This window comes from Aricia agestis, chromosome 9, assembly GCF_905147365.1.
Source record: "Aricia agestis chromosome 9, ilAriAges1.1, whole genome shotgun sequence".
Lineage (NCBI taxonomy): Eukaryota > Metazoa > Arthropoda > Insecta > Lepidoptera > Lycaenidae > Aricia > Aricia agestis.
In genome coordinates this window covers 13613915-13634922 of record NC_056414.1, presented here as the reverse complement: position 1 = coordinate 13634922, position 21008 = coordinate 13613915, and the positions used below count along the sequence as shown (strand labels likewise).

At 36.4% G+C, this 21008-nt stretch overlaps 1 protein-coding gene across 1 annotated transcript in view; it reads right to left on the bottom strand.

The window, feature by feature from the left end:
• Nucleotides 1–20102, bottom strand: part of LOC121730477 (voltage-dependent calcium channel subunit alpha-2/delta-3) — an 86771-nt gene extending 66669 nt beyond the window's left edge. The window contains exon 1 of the mRNA XM_042119526.1: nucleotides 19941–20102. Within this exon, the coding sequence (XP_041975460.1) occupies nucleotides 19941–20035 (95 nt within the window). The 5' untranslated portion in view covers nucleotides 20036–20102. The remainder of the gene's footprint in view (nucleotides 1–19940) is intronic.
• Between the last annotated feature and the right edge of the window lie 906 nt (nucleotides 20103–21008).

Here is a 21008-nt window from a genome sequence, read left to right as displayed (position 1 = left end):
TGTCTGTCTATACTCTATCTGTTTGTCTGTCTGTCTGTGGCATCGTAGCATCCAAAAGGGTGGACCGATTTTGATCATTTTTTTTTTGTTTGAAAGCTGACTTGATCGAGAGTGTTCTTAGCTATAATTCATCATCATCAACCTGCTCAGTGCTGGACAATCATGGTTTATCTGGTTCATGAAAGGCCGTTAGCAATTTGTAGTCGTTTGATGGGTTTTATATTTCATTCTAGTTCGTGACATTTGTGAATATACAATATACGTGTACACATATTAATGGAGAGTAGACCTGGTGCTGCAGCAACTCCTGGTAATCAATAGGATTTCCAACTCCTCGCCAACTTAGAGCAGAGGTTTCGTGTTTGGGCTCATTTTAATTGCGACAGCCAGTGATGCTGCTGCTGCAGCATCACCTGGATTCTATAGGAGCCGAGCTTCGTATGAACTCAAAGTGGAGGTTTCATGTTTGGGCTCATATTAACGGCTTCATCGAAAAGGACATTCATAGATGGTAATCATGAGAATATTATGATTGTGTTGATAGGAATTATTCTGCACTATAACCAACACAAGTTTAAAAAGCATGAAATAAAATAAAATTAACAAATAAAAAAAACCCGCCAAAAAACTTTAAAAAGTAATGAAATAATATTTACTACCTTTAAGTTCAAATAATTCCTAACTTGTGTAAGGTAATATTTTAGTCCATAATTGTTGTCAAGGTGTGTCGGGGAACCGCTAATGTAGATGTTTGATTTCACATAACATTATCGTTTAAGGATCTGGTTCACAGTGAACCGAATCGAGATAATCAGCGACTTGGCGATTGTAGGTTGTGTTTAATTCGGCTGTCCCCGACACACCGTGACAACAATTACGGACTAAGCTATTACTTTACACAAGTTACGAAATATTTGAACTTAAAGGCAGTAAATATTATTTCATTACGTTTAAAAGTTTTTTGGCGAAGTTTTTTTTTAATTTCTTAATTTAATTATAAAAATAACCCGTGAAATTTTGATGCAGAAAAACGGCGAAGGAAATAATATTTAAATTTAAGGACATCACACATGTTACGAATTGCAGCGTAGTCTTACATTTAAAGTGTGCTTACATCGTCGTTACAATTGAATACGTTAGTGAGTGAAGAGGAATAACTAATATTTTATAACATATTATGGGAAATTACTCATTGTTTCCCTTATAATTTGAACAGACCGTGTATTTTACCTTACTTCATCATCTGGCAAAAAATCCAAATTATTTATTGCAAATGATTTTCCCGGGCCAAAATTTTAGAATTGTAAGTTAGGCACTTTATCAATTTACCGTCTTGAATTTAGAAAAATAAATTTCGGCAATTCTTTGAATATGCAAGTATTATGCTTTAATGTATGTTCATCAACACCGCAATTTTCAATTTTTCACTAACGTTAATATATTAAGGTGGTAGATATATATTACTTCTGCAAAGAAGAACTAATACTTAGGAAATAAAGTCAGTATAGACGGCCCCTAAAGCAGCACGGGTATATTGTATTACGGTAATCGGTCCTGCCGGCTCCGTCTCAGCCGGCTTACCCTAAACCGATTTACCTTTCGCTCCGTCTACCTTTACCTACAGATACCTGAATTTATTTAAGACTTTAAACTAATTTCATAAAACTAACAGGACTTGTCTAAGATATTTTAAGATTAAGCTTAAAAAGAGCGTAGTTAAAAATATTGTTTTTAAAATATAGAAATAGTACACATAAACAAAAAAAATATATTTTCTTTATGCTCCAAAATTTAATAAACTATTATGATTTAGGCCATTTAAACATACAATTATTTTTTCAAAATTCTTATTCATCTACCGTAACGATTCTATTATTAATTTATTATGTAATAAGGCTTTGAAAGAAGCACAGTTGCTACGATTATGTGTGTTCAAGGCTACTACGTGCGTAGCGGGCTACGTCGCGCAATATTCTATCTCATTGTAATTTTTCTTTTAACAAAGTGGGATTAACTAAGAAAGTTTTATTATAAAACTTGACTTAATTTTTTGTAACATTTGACTATGTCGCAATTTAACATCAAGTGTCTAAGGTTAACGTAGTAAAGACTAGTATTACTGGATACTAATCAGTGCTTTTGCAATTGCATTTCGAAAACCCGTATCTGTTTTCCACGCTGCAAAGTATCAGCGCAGTATTCGTAATTAATCGGTCGGTGTGAGTCCATAAAAGATAGTAAACGATTATATCTGGTCGCAGGCGCTGGTTTTATTAATCAGCGTCGTGGAAGCAGACGGCCCGTCAGACGCTTACGTAACCCAGCCTCCGTAGTACGCCGCCGCGCGGGGGGGCGCTGCCCGCTCGGCCCCCTGTACCCCCCTCGAACCACCCCCCGCGCGCTCTAGATCAATACTCGCCTTTGACATGTGCCCCGCATGCCGCTTCGCAAATATTTACGTAGCGAAACAGATCATAACTAGTTTCATTTGCTCATGGTGGACTTTTTAATCGGCTTCCCCTCTCCGAGTCATCGGTTCCCGCTTAACCGTTTATCATTTTTGTATTAATGCCCCGGTGGAGTCGGACGTGACGTGAAATCTGAATGCCTCTCGGCCGTAAGCAGCCCGTATGGGAAATAAAGAATGTTTATAAAACAATGTTCATCTCTTTTATTAAAAACTTTTTGTTTTGTTTTATATCTTCATTTCGAATTTCGTAAATTTTCCGTCGATATATTTTTTGTTATTGTGATTACGTCTTTAGGGATTTAATTGAGCCTTTTGATAAAATACATCCTTAAATACTACCAACTTTAAGTCTTTACCTAAAAATCTCAAACTATTTACCTTTAGGAAGATAACTACAGCTGTATATCTTGCATAGTCCTAGGTCAATTGAAATTCTCAAGAAAAAACTACCAGCTGCCAACCCTATATATATATATATATACCCGATACAATACATCTCGTGTACGGCGCGTTAATACAACAAGAGACGAGCTCCTCAGCTGAAGTTTATTTTAATTTTAAGCGGCACTCGAGGACGAATGAGTGCTCGTATCAATTGAGATAGTGGAGTGAAGATCACTTCACTTGATGACACTTGCCTGATTCGATAGTTTTGGCGATATAGGAATAAACTTTTGCGGTTACACGATATCATTATTTAAAGTTATAATAAAATTTGGTTAAGACAATAATTGTTAACAGACTTTTGAAGAAAGAAGGAGGTTAGATAATCGACTTGTGATTTCTTTTTGAGATTCGATTTTCAAACGCGTTTTTTTTTTCATTGATGATTTTGTGTAAGTACAGTGCGTGAAACACTGAGGCTGACAAAATTTTAAAAGGTTTAACACGTTGACAAGCCTGTGTATTATCAAAGAAATTGATTTATAAGCTGATGACATCTAATGTGATTTGGTCGGTTTATGTTAGGCCCAGCTCATAGATTACGACATTGAGTTAACATGATCCAAATAAATACCTTAGGGTCACCATCTGCCTGTAAATCAATTTCGCTGATCATACATATTAAAGACGAGCTTTTGCCCGCGGCTCCGCTCGCGTTAAGAAGTATACAAACTTTCATCCCCTATTTTAACCCCTTGGGGTGGAATTGATCAAAATCCTTTCTTAGCGGAAGCGGATTTCATATATATATATATATATATATATATATATGAAAATTATAAAAAATTATATAGATATTAAAGATATATTTAAAATTTACATTGGCCGATGTTCTATGGAAGACTTTTTGAAAGTTTTTCCAAAATTTGTCATGTGTTTAGACATATATTTTTAAGGGTTCCCCAAGGGTAAAAACGGGACCCTATTACTAAGAATTCGTTGTCTGTCCGTCTGTCTGTCTGTATGTCTCCAGGCTGTAACTCAAGAACGGTAATAGATAGAGAGTTGAAATTTGACAGATTGTGTATATCCACTGCCGCTATAACAACAAACACTAAAAACAAAATAAAATTAATATTTAAGGGGCTCCCATGATACAACAAACGTTATATTTTTGGCCTTTTTTGCTCTATAGCAATAATAGCAATAGGTACATGAATTTTTCACACAATCCTTAGTTTTATGTGTACTTTAATATTTGATAATAATATTAATATTTAAGAGTTCCCATACAAAAAACACAAAATTTTGCCTAATTTTGCTCTATAATAGTAGGGAACCCTTCGTGCGCGAGACTCTCACTTGGCCGATTATTTTCCTTTTCCTAAGACCCGTCGATCTATCATACACTGTCACGCAAGATAGATGCTAGTTTGTTCGGGACCTTAGTTTAAATCTTCCATAACTTTATACACACCTACAAAACTACGTCAACATATTTTACGTAATTAAACTTAATAAAAAAAGTGAAAAAAAAAGATGTATTCATATTATCGTTATTATAAATACAAAAGTGTATTTCTGTGTGATATCTCTTTATACTTAAACTTCACGCTTTTGATCAAAATCTTATTGATATTTGATAAAATGTTGTATGGTACATGTATGTTTCAAGTAACATTGTAGAATTCGCCCGGAAACTGTACATTTTTATCCCGGAAAAATGTACAGTTCCTGTGCGACAATCGAATTTCTACGAACGGAATTGCGAGTAACATGTAGTATGTAATAGAATAGTCGGGCCATTAAAAATTACGCCCGACTATTAGGGAGTGGGTGAGACCGCAGTGGGGCTAGTACAGGCCGTTCGCGCCCTGTTATACCCCGCATAGTGTACCGATTACACTGCCCAGATGTGACCCTACACTTAATACTATTTTAAAATCATGTCTATCAATGATGTTGTGTATGTTTCGAGTAAAATTCGTTAACAATGTGTAGCTTTCAATCAATAATACAAAAATATAAACCGACTTAAAATAGGGAATTTTAATGAAAATTAAAATTTATTAATTGAAATCTCATGTATCTTACTACTGAACTGATTAAACTTGCAGTATTCCCTAAGTTGACGAACACCAATACGAAAACTGGGCAGATCTGGTAATATTACCTACGGGTCTAATTAATGACCCCCTTTTTTTAATCGCTTAAAGTCTACGAATAATATATAGTTTTTATTATTCGTAGCTTAAAGTACTTTTTATTACGTACGCTAAAAAGTAATTTTTATTTTCTTTACAATATTTTTTTACTTTCACATCTGTGACTAAAATTAAATTAAAAGTTAAACTTATAACACTTCCTTATTTTATTATATTATTCTACGTTATCTGTAAAAAAGAATTAAAAAAAAAATTTGATGGCATTCTGTACAAAGCCTAATTTTGTGGTAGTTGTAAGAAAATGAATAATTATAATTTTGTGCGGAGTTTAGTTCAATGAGCACGCATCGAACTAAATGAACCGGAAACTGGGTGCTACGCCGGCCTACGACGCGCTACGAACGCGTAGAAGTGCTACGCGGAGCTACGAACTGCACAAAACAATGAAATATTTTTTAACACTATTAAAATTTATTAATTCTAATTCATATTATTTTTAAACGAGCAGTACCATTGAACTTTTTTATTTAATCATATTAATTTGTAATTTTCATGTCTACGGTAAAGTGTAAAATAATTCCAGTCTTTAAAATTTAATAATACTTAATCATTATGAGGAAAGTATATTTCTTTTTGAATAAACATGGAATAAGAGTTGAGACATAAAAAAGGTATCATTTCAAGGAATAGTTAGATATAAGTTAAACACAGTCTACATATTTTAGTGCTAGATTTGCTCTTCAAATATTTATTGGTACTTTGCGCGAGAAATCAGCAGACGTAATAAAAATGCTTGAACCGATTTTATTGGAGGTTCAGTCCCCAGAGCCCTTGGTTCTTTTTTTTTTTTTTTATAAATTCTCATCCCCCTAACTGTGTCAGGGCTTGTTGCTATCTTATTACATTTATTTTGTACTATATTATTAAAATTTCTTATACATAAAATTTCCAATAAATTGCTAAATACTAGGTAAAGGTTCAATAAATATTAAATTTCGTTCTAATTAAAATTACAATTTACAAAATAATAATATGTCAAAATTAAAACAATAAAAAGAGCCCTTGGTTCTGGGAATCCGGAAAATATATGGAGTACCAGAAAAAGGGAGGGGAAAAAGGGGATTTATAAAATGAATCCTTTCCAATCCAAATTTTGATAATATATGGCGCATAGACTGTAGGATAAGACATAATCTCAGCGCCTGGACAGCTCCCTTCTGGGGCACTGGATCCATACACATGTACATGTGCCCAGAACGCCAGAAGGTGTCAAATACTTAAACTAATATATTTTTGTAACTGATACTAACATAGCTTTTAGGTTTATTATTTACTGACAAAATATGGGTTCAAACAGCCTGAAATAAACATATATTTTTTTATTTATTTATCGTGGGATGACGCACGGTTCCTACGGGATTCTATTTCACGTATTTCGACGCGATGAACAGCTATTTATAAAATAAAATTGAGTTACATTTTGTTTTAGTTGGACTCTGTTAGTATATTTGAGTTGTTTATTTCGAAAATGAGTAAATCTTTGTGAGCAAACTTCGACCGCCCACTTAACGCCCACGTTGAAATTCAAAAATTCTGGAAATTTATTTAAACCACACAACTTTTAAGTCCCACGCATTTTAAAATCTTGCAATTAATCCTATTGCAATAATTTAAAAAGTGTTTTTCTATAAAATCCTTTCTTCTGGATTAAAAAAGTGCATAATATAAAAATATTTTACGACGCATTTATTTAAGCGAAACGGACATCAATAATACAGGTATATGATAAATCCACAAGCAACATCTTTACAAAAACATTCAAGGTCAAAGAAGGAAGAAATCCATGCAATGATATGTTATTTTTTAAATTACCTATTAAAAACTGAATTTTTGTTTACTACACAAGAAGATACACATTAAATTGACAGACCAGCTCGCAGTGTTGGACTGTCTATTCCAATTTTAAATGCCCATGGTCTCATAAAAATATATTATACGTCGCAAAACAAATTGACCCATGTAAATATAGCTTACAAAACTGCAATATTGATTATTAGCCTCCCACACATATTGGCGGTTTAAGGTTTCGTATATGCAAGTTAACTGTAAAGGTTTCATATATTATTAAAGTTTAAACCGCGAAGGTTTGTCGTAGGCGTTATGGGTGATTATGAGCTCAATCACGGGTAAAGGTGAAAGGTAACAGAGAAGTGTCTCCCACACACGTCACAAACCCACACATTTAAACAATGATTGTTGAACACACATATCACAAACACACACACTCAATGAACAGTCGTTGGACACCCCTTCTTTGAAGTTTTTGTATGCCTCTGGCCATTACCCACGGCTCCGACTACGTTAAAGCAGTAAAAAAGTCCCAAAATACTTCAGCACATGGAATATACTACTAAGAATTCAATTTTTGTACTTTAAGATAGAAAGAAACCGCTTGAAACGGTAAGACCGTCAATTTGCACAGAGCTTAATTTTTTGTATCATTTATGTCTTATTGAATGTGCAAATAAAGAATTTAATTATGGCTATTATTATCTCGCTTCTATTGATAACCAGACTCATTCATACAAGCATCAAATCGTGCTTGACCGATGCAAAATGTATGAATGTAACTTCATTAATCAAAGTGAATAAATTTCGTGGGCTGTGGTAACTTTAAGGGTAGATTCAGACCGCAACGCGACGCGTAGATGCATTTCTAAATTTGTATGGATTTGACAGATTTCAATTGAGTCAGACGTCTTGCGAATCTGTCAAATCCATACTAATTTATAAATACATCTACGCGTCGCGTTGCGGTCTGAATCAACCCTAAAAAGTTAAAACCATTTTTTAAAGTTACCACGAAAAGCAAAGAAAGGGCCTATAATTACTATAGTGAATTAAAAAATAAATCTTCTTAAATATTTTCTAATAATATATTAAACGTTACAAACTAGTGACAAGATAATAATTGTTAGCAGCTATTTAATTGGACACACTCGGTGTAGCAATGATGTAATCCCATTAAAGGCCGAGGCTGAGTTCAGAAGTGACAGAAGTTTCACGATAAATGTATTAGTGAATAATGACTCCCTCGAACTTCACTCGGGTTCTTCTATTGTTACTTTCTGTTCGTCTTTAATTACACTGTTACTATTATTCCTCACAACGTTCAACTTTTAATCTGCAGAAGCTCAATAGGTATTAGTTTTTAGCCAAGGCCGGACTTCAATCTAATGTTCGGACTTTTTTCAGGTAACATAGACTACAGTTATTTTAATTTTTATAGAAGTCTTGCCGTTATAACATTCTTTAAGAATGCCAAAATTCAAGTCTTTATTATTTATTTTTTTTATTTTAAGAAATAAGGAGGCAGACGAGCAGACGGGTCACCTGATGGAAAGCTACTTCCGTCGCCCATGGACACTCGCAGCATCAGAAGAGCTGCAGGTGCGTTGCCGGACTTTTATGAGGAAATAGGGGAGGGTAGGGAAGGGAAAAGGGTAGAAGATTGGGTCTCTGGTAAAAGGCCAGATTGCAATTCAAAACGCCCAAAGCTGACACATGGGCTGCTTACTATCTTTAGATTAAGGAGGTGTACTTTCTTAGTCCTGAGTTTTGAAAATCGTTTGTAGCATTACAAGCTACCAGGGGTAAACCCTTTATAGCTTGTCATACCTCAAACATCAAAATGACCCCAGTTTGGCGCTGTATATTCAACCCAAACAACACCAAAATGGGAACATTATTTAACCACGTCTGTGGACAGACCACAGACGTTTATTATTTACGTCTATATGAAATCATAGCTTTGCACTACACAAAAATAAGCCGTCACGGTTTGTCCCATCGACAGAAAAAATAAAGGCATTGTATGAAGCCACATATCAAACGTGGCTTTATCTAAAATCCATTTATGCTCGCTGCAATTTAGCAATGGATTAAATTGAATTCGTACCAATGGTAGACGAATAGAACTAATGGTCTAGAAATCGGTTCACCAAATATTTTTACTTTCGTTAAATTGATTTTTAATCATGTACTTTTGATACAAATATACAATTGTTCATAATTAAAATATATGTTTTCAAAGATTTTATTATTGCTTAGGTTGAAAGTGTAGTAAAGAAAAACATCCTGTGAACAGTTAAGTTACGAAAGAAGTAAAAACTTATAATAATAATTATAATTAAACACTTAACCGTTATTTGAAGCATAATAATTATAATAATTAAGCATAATAATTGAGATAGGCACATCCGTTTCCGCAGATTTTACCTCCTTTTTTTTTCTGAATGTTGGTAGCTCTGTCAACCTTGGCGCCATCATCGAGCAGGTAGAGGGAGAATTCCCACTCGACTATGATTATTGGCGTTTTGTTTTCCGCACCGCACAGTCGTGCTCAGAAGTCATTACGTATTATATCTCCTTATTATATAACTCCCAGTTATATAATTTAAGTATAAAGTGAAATAATTTCAGTATTGTGTTTTTACCGTTTTTCAAGGTTTTGGTAATTCACGTAAGTTATATTTTTATACATTTTTTCTTTAGAAAAGATGAACATTTCATATTAATAACAATTTTATCGTTCGTATCGTTACTTTAATAACGAATATAAATTTAAATACTACATTTAAATTTTTAAATATTAATTTTCTAGTTAAGTTCTTGTGTTTGTGTTCTTTCCTAGGTTAAGGTAGCTATTAATAATAAATAACGAATGTGAATTTGTTCATGATTCGGTAGTGACACCAGCTAACGTTAGATTTGAAACTACCCACTAATGTGGTTAATAAAAAAGGCCTTGTTCTCGTGCAAGGTCATCTAGTAGTAGTAGTTGAACAAGTGATTCGAGCTCGTCATCGACTTCTACTTCACACAGCAAACGTAAATCGAGGCGCCGCCGCCACAAAAAGGGGGGGAGCAAATACAGACAGCGCTATAACCACCCTTCAGCTAAATTAACTCAAGAGGTTAATAAACTTAACAAAAAGGTTAATTTTTTTTACGAAAACCGATCTATTTTTCAAGGTCATGCAGTTGCATCGACGATAATGTCAGTCGGGAATTGTATAGCAAATCAAATAAAAATGAAACGACCGTTAGCAATTCTTTATAACCGAATCTTGTTTTTGAAATTGAAACAAAACTTAAAGAAACGTCCGTTACGAAAACTTCTCTTTTGGGGGTTTTGGCTATATTAAATAAATATTCAACATAATAACGAATGGTCAGTTCTTTATTCTGAAGTTCAAGAATCTTATAATCATATACTAGTTTTTGTTGATTTAGAGGTCAATGATGAGCTTAAATATTTAGATTTTCAAAAAAAAAAACTCACATGCACAAATCATACGCGGCTTTATTATATTGCGTACTTATGCAGCGCGGAGCATTGAAATCTGCTCTTAAGAAATTGTTATAATTTCTTAAGAGCACACGCTTCAAGCTTGACCCCTGAAGGTTAAATGAAACCGTTAAGGATTTGTATCACAATGTCAGAGTTACTTCAATTAATTTGTGGTCTGAGCTGGGCTTTGAGATCTATGAGGTTTTCAAATGAGACGCAATGCAATTATCAATTTCGTTCACGACCCAATTCTTGCAATCATTTTATGTAAGTTAATTCCGAGTTGCTGGTGTCACTACTCGAAAAGACTGAGGGAGCTCGCAAAACCTTTGTTGCGAATAGTCAGAATAATGTTGCTGCCGCTGCGCAAGCGTTTTCTAGAGCAACAGATTGACTCGCCGCCCCCCGCAGGGGCAGGCTAAGAGTTATATATCCGTGCAGGGTATGTCTCATGGATGTTGTGCTAGCTCGCACATTTCCCTTGCTCACCAGTCTGCGTAAGGCTGTTCTTACAATCATCCCCCGCAGGGACAAACCATAAATTTTGAATCACGGTCAATGCCTAGCAATGCACGAAGTTCTTTTCACTCGAGAGCTTAGCCTACCCCCGCAGAGGCAGACTAAGAATTATATACCCGCGCAGGGTATGTCTCATGGATGTTGTGCTAGCTCGCACATTTCCCATGATCACCAGCCTGCGCAAGGCTGTTCTTACAATCGTACCCCACAGGGACAAAGAAATAATTTTGAATCACGGTCAATGCCTGGCAATGCAAGAAGTTCCTTTCACTCGAGAGGAGGCAACTTCCACGGCAAAAGTACCCGTGAATATGCCGCTTCTCTTTCGGATCTCGGGAATGCCAAAAAACGTAAGTACTGACAATCAAAAATTCAGAGCGGGTCAAACTTTGAAGTTTTACCGCCGTTTCTCGTTGGCAGCGCCTAGATGCTCTAGGTTATTATTATAAAGATTCTAAAAGGGTACCGCATACCATTCATGGAGAAACCACCTTGGTTCATTCCAAAATTAAACCAAAATCATTTTTCTACCAAAGAGTCGGAGGATATGTATCTTTAAATTCGACAAATGGTATTCCATATATTAGAAGTTGCCAGCCCCTTGCCAAGTTTTATTTCGACAATATTTCTGGTCCCTAAGGTCGACGGGTCCTGCCGTCCTATTTTCAATCTTTCCACTCTATTCGATTATGTTTTGACTCAGCCATTCGGGCTCATAAATGTTCAACTAATGACAGTTTTGTTTTGCAACCCCACGATTAGCTTTGCAAAATATACCTGTCCCAAGCATATTTTACCTGGCAGTCGCTCCATCGCACTGATGGCTCCTACGTCTGTATACAAGGGACAGTTGCTCCAAATTACTTGCTTATTATCCGGTCACCTGCTTCCTTGACCAATTGGGTTAAACAAACCCTCAGAGAGCAAGTTCTGCGTATCATCGTTTATTAGGACGATTATCTTATTGCTTATTAAAACAAAGTCCCGATTTTGCTTCAAATACTTTACTTACGCCTCAACTAGACCTGGTATTTCTTGGTGTTCGTTGGAACACGTTTCAAAACGAAAAGCTACTTCCAGGCGAGAAAATGTCTAAAATTCATCAAAAGATTTTACCAGTCCTGAGTCCTGACAAAGAGTCTGGTAGATCTAAAGACCTTGCAGAGCATCCTCGGTCTCCTGAACTTCGCCAGTTTCATAGTACCGAAGGCTACATTACCGAGCTCTCTTGTCTCTTCTCATAGACTTGGATAAGACTTGGATAAGTCCGCATTTCCGAATCAAGCGTTACGCTTAGCGACGATCTTTGGTGGTGGTTGCAAAGTCATCATCTATCAACTTCCATTCATTGGGGCCCACCATCGCACTGCTTGGCAACAGATGCGTCGGACCTAGCTTGGGGTGCTCAACTCGACCACCTTTCCTTAACGGGGACATGGTCAGCATAAGAAAATTTCATGCATTACAATCAGAAAGAGCTTCTAGCGCTCTGCTTCTCCAAGGTCAGCAGTCAGCACCAGACTCTCACTCGCTCGACAGTTCTTTGGTAGAGCGACAATCGAACAGCTATAACCTATATTTGGGACAAGGGTCGCACCAGGTCAGATGCCCTGATGGACATAACCATTCAGATTTTTCGAGTTATTGGATCATTCCCAAATGTTAACTTCTTGCATGGAGAAGATCAGAAAATGCGGCTTACTTGTGTGACCGATCTATTTGCTTCCGCCGAAGCTCATGTAGTGACTAATTATGTAACTCTCGACTTGACCGATCAAGCAGGTTTATATCACGATGCCTTTTCTCAGGAGTACCCCCTAGCCTAGGTGTTTAATTAATACCCAAAGTCCTGGCTCACCTAAATCAGGCTCAAAGAATTTATCTCCTAGTGGTTCCACGCTGGGAACGATCATTTTGGCGGGCATCTCAAGTCGAGTGCAATAGCAGCACCGCATACGATTCGCGATCTGGAGAAATACACAATCGACATTTCAACGGGGGTCCCTCTTCCAAAGATCAGGAAATGACCCTGGAAGTATAGAAATGTGGGGGTGGTCGTAAAATTGTGAAATTTCTGAGGCTGAGATGATAACCATATAAAATTATTGTAATTATCATGGTGACCTTTACTCTCAAAACTTATAAAGTTGCCTGGTATAGATGGTTATCCTGGTGTAAGTTTCACAGATGTGATGCTATGATTCTCACAAGCCGACGGCCACAGTCCTTGCAAAATTCTTAGCTTATCTATTTTTAATAGATTAAGCTCTCTTATTACACTATTTTCTTACATTAAATAGATAATATCTTCCATGTCTGATACAGAGATTTCTGGCCCTTTAAGTTCTTATGGTTTGGTAAAACATGTTAAAATCTATTGCATTGAAAAAGCTTGTACAACATAAATTAAAAACTTATTGAAGTCTATACTGTTGACGCCAGTTGACGCAAGTAATTTATTTGTATTTTCTAGACATACAGATATTTTGCTTTTGTTTTCGTCGGGTAGACGTGTACATGATCTTACATACTGTAAGAATACAGTGGTTTAAACTTCTTAATGTGATTAATTTATTTAGTCATAACTAAAACGAACAGTTCTGATTCTAGGCAATCTAGCTGGAAGATTTTAAGCAATCCCAGTAATAAGCAACCTTGCTGTTTACTGGCTTAAATGCTGTAATCACTTTTTTCATCGCAGGCGTAGCGATTAGCGAAGCTAAATGTGCAATTTATTTACGAGTTTGCGAGGAAAACCATCTGCCGCCTTTAGCTGGCGATATCAAAAGTCAAAACTAACTTGTCTGAGACAACTGCACCACCAGGTAACGTCCGCTCAGCTATGGCTGAAAGTTGGATAGACAATGTATCCATTCATGAAATACTTTTGGGGCCGTTATTGAAAATCGGTACAAAAAAACTAGTACTTTCATCTAATTCTAACGATTTAAGGAATTATTTTGTTCCTTTAGTTGATTTCATTATGTCCATATCAAAGCTTTTACAAGTTGTATTTTTGATTTGTCAATCAGTTGTTGGTGTAATAATTGTGTAAAAAAGTGTTTGAACACTGGATTTTCTATTCCATCACTCTTATATCACCTATTTATTTATTTATAAAGTTTTAGAAGTATTCCCACAAGGAATTACTATTTTTATTTTATATTGTTATATTTTCTTTTCACATTGGCGTCTTGTTTTTATTTTGTCACATTGGCGTCATCATCACCAGGCGATAACAAACACGTCTCAATTATTATGCTTCAAATAACGGTCAAGTGTTTAATAGCAGCGTTTTACCCTGAAATAAAACGCTTATTAAATACTTACCTTATTTGAAGCATAACTTTTTATTTCTGCCTGGTGTGATTTCGACTCAATGATCATAGTCGAGCGGGAATTCTCCCTCTACCTGCTCGATGATGGCGCCAAGGTTGACAGAGCTACCAACATTCAGGAAAGAAAAGGAGGTAAAATCTGCGGAAACGGAAGTGCCTATCTCAATTATTATGCTTTATTATTATGCTTCAAATAAGGTAAGTATTTAATAAGCGTTTTATTTCAGGGTAAAACGCTGCTATTATTATCGTCGATGAATGAATTGTCCATATTCCAATACAAATTTCTTCCTTTAAAGTTAATTTTTTAGAATGAAACTTAAAATGTATAAAATTTAAATGGGAAAATAAGAGCAAAGAAAAATTAAAAACGTTAATTACTTTTAGTTATTGTAGTACACAATTTTAGAATTATTGATTTTATATTATAAGCAAACAAAAATATATTATAGATTCTGTTGTGGACAGACTTCTCAATAGTGTTTATAGAATAAAAGTCATTGGGGTCGACGAGTTTGACCTCAATCGATCAACATACTAATAATATAATAGGTTGGGGAAAAAGTCTTTTCGCATTATAGTATGTATGAACTTGTCATAAAATCTCTTGGGCTATTGGGCAATTGTATCTGGCTGATTGTGGATCATTAAATAGTTTTAATTTTACTCAAGATAATTCCAAATTCAAATTAGGTAAATGTGAGATTTTCATTTGTTTTTCTTGTTGATAAATGAGTAATTGTAATGAAGAAATTCAATACATTTTAAAATTTTATTACAAAAAAAGGTAAAAATGCAACTCAAGCCGCGAAAAAAAATTGTGATGGTTATGGACCTAATGCAGTATCTGTGAGAGTAGCGCTAATTTGGTTTAAGCGTTTTCAATCCGGAAATTTTGATATCAAAGATGCACGTCGCTCTGGTCGCCCTGTTACGGACAAAACTGATGCCATTTTTGAAAAAGTGGAGCCAGATCGGCATATTAGTAGTTACGATGTAGCTGAAGAACTGGGGATTGACCACAAAACAGTTTTGGCGCATTTGAAAAAAACTGGGTACACAAAAAAGCTCGATATTTAGGTGCCTCATGAGCTCACTGAAAGAAACCTAATGAACCGTGTACTCATTTGTGATTCTCTATTACGACGTAATGAAACCGAACCATTTTTGAAGAAGCTGATAACTGGTGATGGATAGTGTATCATGATCGACAAGAACGTGCAAAAAAGATCGTGATCAAAGGCCAGTCAAGCTTCACAGACTGTCGTGAAACCAGGGTTAACTCGCAACAAGGTGATGGGATTGGAAGGGCATTATTCATTATGAGCTGTTACCGCCAGGCAGGACCATCGATTCTGAACTGTACTGCGAACAACTGATGAGATTAAAGCAAGAAGTTGAGAGAAAGCGGCCGGAATTAATCAACAGAATGGGTGTGGATTTTCACCATGATAACGCTAAACGCTCAGCAAAAATTACGGGAGTTTGGCTGGGAGGTGTTAATGCATCCGCCGTATAGTCCTGATCTTGCACCTTCAGATTTCCACCTGTTTCGGTCATTGCTTAATGCCTTAGGCAGTGTCAGGTTGACATCACAAGAGGACTGCCAAAACCACTCGTCGCGGTTTTTTTCATCAGAAGCCCCAAAATTTTTATAGTGATCATGTCCCTACCAGCAAGATGGCAAAAAGTTATCGAACAAAATGGTACCTATATACTTAAGTCAATTATAAATAAACTTTATAAAAAAAACCTCTGGAATTTTTATATAAAATGCGAAGAAACTTTTTTCCCAACCTAATATGACGTAACAATCACAAATAAACAATGAACATATTGTAAAAAGCTTAGCTCCCACACGGCACGTAGAGCCGACGTAGGACTGCTAGTAACGTAGCACGTAAACGTAACCTACGCACGACTGGAACGTAATCTACGGATACGTCATGCGATACAACGTAAATATATTTTTATATATTGTAGTTATAAATAAATACACTATGAAAAGATATACAAAGATTTTTCTTTTAGTTGGAATTGAAATAACGGTCACTTACAAGTTACATCGCATTAAATGAATTAGGACTACCATAGTAGTATAGTATACGACTTTAAAGAATATTTATCAGATGTTGCAACATAAAATTTATTATTTAATGACAGTGGACTACTAACATTTTTGTCAAGAGACACGACAAAAACTAATAATTATAAAATATTATTATGTATCATGTATTATATCAAAATAACCTTGAATTTTCGACGTATTCTATCATTGTCATCCTGCGATTAAACAGCTCGTTTTGTTTGTGACCGAGATAATTGCCATGAAATATCAAATAAAATTCAATGGTGATAACTGTTCTGATAATATAAAAAAATACGATTAGACTTTTATATTTTGTTCAATACTTTGTATGGATTAGTAAAGAATAACAATAATATTATGCTGACTCAAGAAGACAGGTGCCATCTAAAGAAAACTGGAAGGAAAGAACTTGGAAGTGTCACTAGGGGCCTGTTTCACCACTCTCTTATAAAGTGCCTAATAGGCTATTCACAACTTTTTTGACAGATTCTCCATACTTGATCTGTCAAGTTAATTGGTGGATAGCCTTATCAGGAAGTGGTGAAACAGGCCCTAAATATGAGAAAATGATTGAGACAACCTACCTAGCATACACCAACGAGATATCTCACTCCCGAGATAATTAAATTTTGACATTATGTCATTTTGATAATGTCGAGATTTTGACATTGTGAGACGAGTAACTACTCGTCTCACAATGTCAAAATCTCGACATTATCGCGACCGAACTCTATAAAAATGTGTTATTTCGATGATAGATCTACGCGAGAAAAAATGTTTGTCATGCTAGGGTGAATAGAGATCGAGAAAACATGTAGAGTGAGATATCTCGTTGGCGTATGCTAGGTAGGCAAGAGACAGGAAACGTATAGACGAAGACAAATCCAATGTACCATTTTTGTAATTTATGCAAGAATTAAATTCCAAAAATGAATTTATTTTCGACTGTAGGTATATTACTATATACCTACAGTCGTTAAATAGTAAAGTATCGTCGCAATATACTTATTGCGACGGTCAGTTTGTCTGACACGCGACTCAATGGTACATAACAGAGATATGTACATAATTGAAATGTCAAGAATTATGCTACTTTACTATTTAATTTTATATTGTTTTAACTGTTAACGAATCGTCAAGTCATGCCTCTTCTAGTTTCTTCTCGGTGTGCGGACCTTTACTTTTAATTTCTTTAGGCCCGATTCGACCAAACTTGAAGTTACACGAGTATAACTATCATGAGAATAATTTTACTCCTTCAATTTACTCTAGGATATTATCGTTTGCATTTTACCAAGTTACTCAAAGAGTATGAAATAAAATGTCAATTTTAGTTCACAATGACACCGACCGTGACAGTTGACACCCTGGCCGTGTTCGTCGGCGTTCAGGTTTTGCAGCGAATGCGCTAAAAATTTAGCGCATTCGCTGCAAAACCTAGTTATTGCGCATGTCCAAATCATGTCATGCCATGGCAAAGACAACTGTTTACGACCTGACATTTAGCCCAATTGCAATTTGTTGGTGGCGTTGCAATGAACAAACCAGTGGGAGAGCCATGCTTCGGCACGAATGGGCCGGCTCGACCGGAGAAATACCACGCTCTCACAGAAAACCTGCGTGAAATAGCGCTTGCGCTGTGTTTCACTGAGTAAGTGAGTTTACCGGAGGCCCAATCCCCTACCCTATTCCCGTCCCTACCTTCCCCTATTCCCTTCCCTTCCCATCCCTACCCTTCCCTGTTACCCTATTCCCTCTTAAAAAGCCGGCAACGCACCTGCATCTCTTCTGATGCTACGAGTGTCCATGGGTGACGGAAGTTGCTTTCCATCAGGTGACCCGTTTGCTCGTTTGCCCTTCATATAAAAAACAATTAATTTTTTTAATTTTTCCAAGTGATCCATATCCATATTTTCCAAAATAAAATAATCAAACACTATCATAGTGTTAAATAAATGATTTGTGCGGCTGTTAGACAATTTAGGCTTATGTATTTATGTTTAGCTTTTATTATTTTAATCATGTATAAACAATTAAGACGTTGTTTACGACTTGACCAGCAACTTGTTATGGCGTTGCCATGACATCTTTTGGACATGCGCAATAAAAGGATTGTCAGTTTAATATTTACTCCACCAAAATAGCCCGTGTAAATATTTACTCCCGTGTAATTACCCCATTCTTGGATTAGAAGTTGGAAAAACGCAAAACCAGCTTACTCTTAGATCAGGAAACAGATAAACTCGAGTTAAATTTTACTCCAGTTTGGTCGAATCCGCCCTTAGTGTTGTAAATTGCTACCGGAAGACCGCTAATTATATCGTAATATACCTAACGTTATTGTATATGACAAACGTTAAAAGCAATGAAATAAAATAATATTACAATATCAAACTTTTAAATAAAAAATCTATGATTTAAACATTTTCAAGATAGGAGAAGTAGCGCTTGAAAGTTCGTCAGAGTTGTTTGGAGTGCTCTTGCACACTCTCACATACGCTCGCACCTTTTTCTTTGTGGCCACAAGAATTGCAGTGCCACGGCCAAATACCCAGAAGATCTGAACCTGTAGCAAAGACTTTGTCTTTATCGCTTCTTTATGGATTAATCGATTATAAAACGTCAACGTCATATTAACGAACGCCTATGTCAATTAAATACATTTTGATCGGCGATTCTATAAAGAAGCGATAAAGAAAACGTCATTGCTAAAGGGCCTGATTTTCATTTATGCTGAATCTAGTTCTCATAAAAATTCTTACGTAAGAGATCTTTTTAAAAAAGTATTTAATTAAGTACTGTATAGCTGACTAATAATCCAATCGTTTATAATAAGATTATATTGTATCTTCAGACATTGATTTCATCATTATGTTCTCTAAATTGGCAGATGTCAAATGCAGTTTTGGAGAACATAATGATGAAATCAATTTTTGAGGTACGTAGAGTACGTAGTATCTCTACGTACCTCAAAAACTCTATTCCATTACTCTCCCTTTGGCGCTTCGTAAGACCTCAATCTTTAATTTAATGTCGAATCTATATTATCTAGTGCAGATAATATTTAAGGTACTTAAAACGTTGCTGAGAAAAAATGTTTTCTTAGCAACACTTCATAAGACTTCGATCTTTAATTTCGTGTCGCATCTTTATCAGTATAATATTATAGTCTACGAAATCTTCCCATCCGAGAATGTTTGGCACGGGATCGGTTTTAGATTGTCCGGCGCCGCAGTACCGGCTGCGTACAGCTCCAACATGCATCGACAACACCAAACTATTACTAACTACGCTACACGATTATCTATGCTTTTGACAGAAAATTTAATGGAATTTTCTTTGCTTCTGGACCTGAAGTCGGAACTGAATTCAATGAAGCTCATAGCTACCTGTGTTATAGATTAAGCTATTGCACGGCCAAATAGTCATTCGAAAATTCACTCAGAGGAACTTCTAAAACATTTAACTACACGTCTTAAATAGAAGCTCTCTTAATGCTCTACATTAAGTCCGTATTGTGTGAGCGATTTATAGCTGAAATTCAGTACCCGAAGAGAATTTGGACTCAATGCATAGACTCAGTTATAATAAGGACATTTTGTGAGGCATGCGGTGTACTCACTCATTGTGAGGTATATCCTCGAGCTGGTTGGCGAGCGCGGCCGCCAGCAGGGCCAGCAGCAGCAGGGGGCGGCGGTACATGGTGTCTAGCGCCATCGCACCCGCCACATGACAGTATCCACACCACTCACTGCACTACACTACACAGGCGGCCCGTCGCGGCCGCGGCGGTGGAGTGTCCCGCGCGCCCCCGCCCCGCCCCGCGCCCGCCCCGCGCGCCCCAGCCGCAGTGACGCTGCGCACCGATCATACGCCCAATAACGCAGCCTTATTATACAGATTTATTTGATCATACGTGGGGAGCAGCGGCATTACTCTACGTGAGGCGAGACGGGCGCTCGCGTCGCTGACGCATACGATTCGAGCGTTGAGAGTCGAGAGAGTCGGCTAATTAGTAGTACGCGTGAGTAGCATAGTAGGCAGTAGCATTGGGGCAGCGGAAGAAGCTCCGGCGGCAGTGCTGCGGTCGCGGCGGCGGTGGCGGCGCCACGCACATGCGTCGCTCCCCGCCCGCCGCCGGCAAATCCTTTATCGATTCCCGCCCTCCCGGTTTCTAAGGAATGTCGCAGGCGTTGTTGCCGCCAAATTTGTGTCCGCCCCATTATAATTCTGACTTAGGATCACCTCGCCCGGCGCGGGTTCCGTTATTTTAATAGAGCAATTACAGATAATCCTATTACGGTATTTCATGTAGCGGAGATTCGGGCCTTGTTTATATAAGAAAAAATGTAATTAAATAAGGTAGAAAGTAAATAAAATGTGATTGAAATTTAAGTCTCTTCTTGGTCATCGTTTTACTTGTTGATTTTTTCAAGTACCAGAAGACCCGTTGGGTAAATTGGAACACAATAAGGTCCTTATAAATTATTTTAAAAAAATGTGGTAACTCATTAAAACGACGTAAAATAATGAGTGTCGAGAAAAAATTAAAAACTTAGAAGTCTGTACATTAAATATTTATTTTCATAATTATTATTATAAGATAGCTAACGTATCATTTAACAAGCGCTTTATAAATTACAAATAATTCATGTTTACAAATAAATAAGTAATACATGCGTCGCAAATG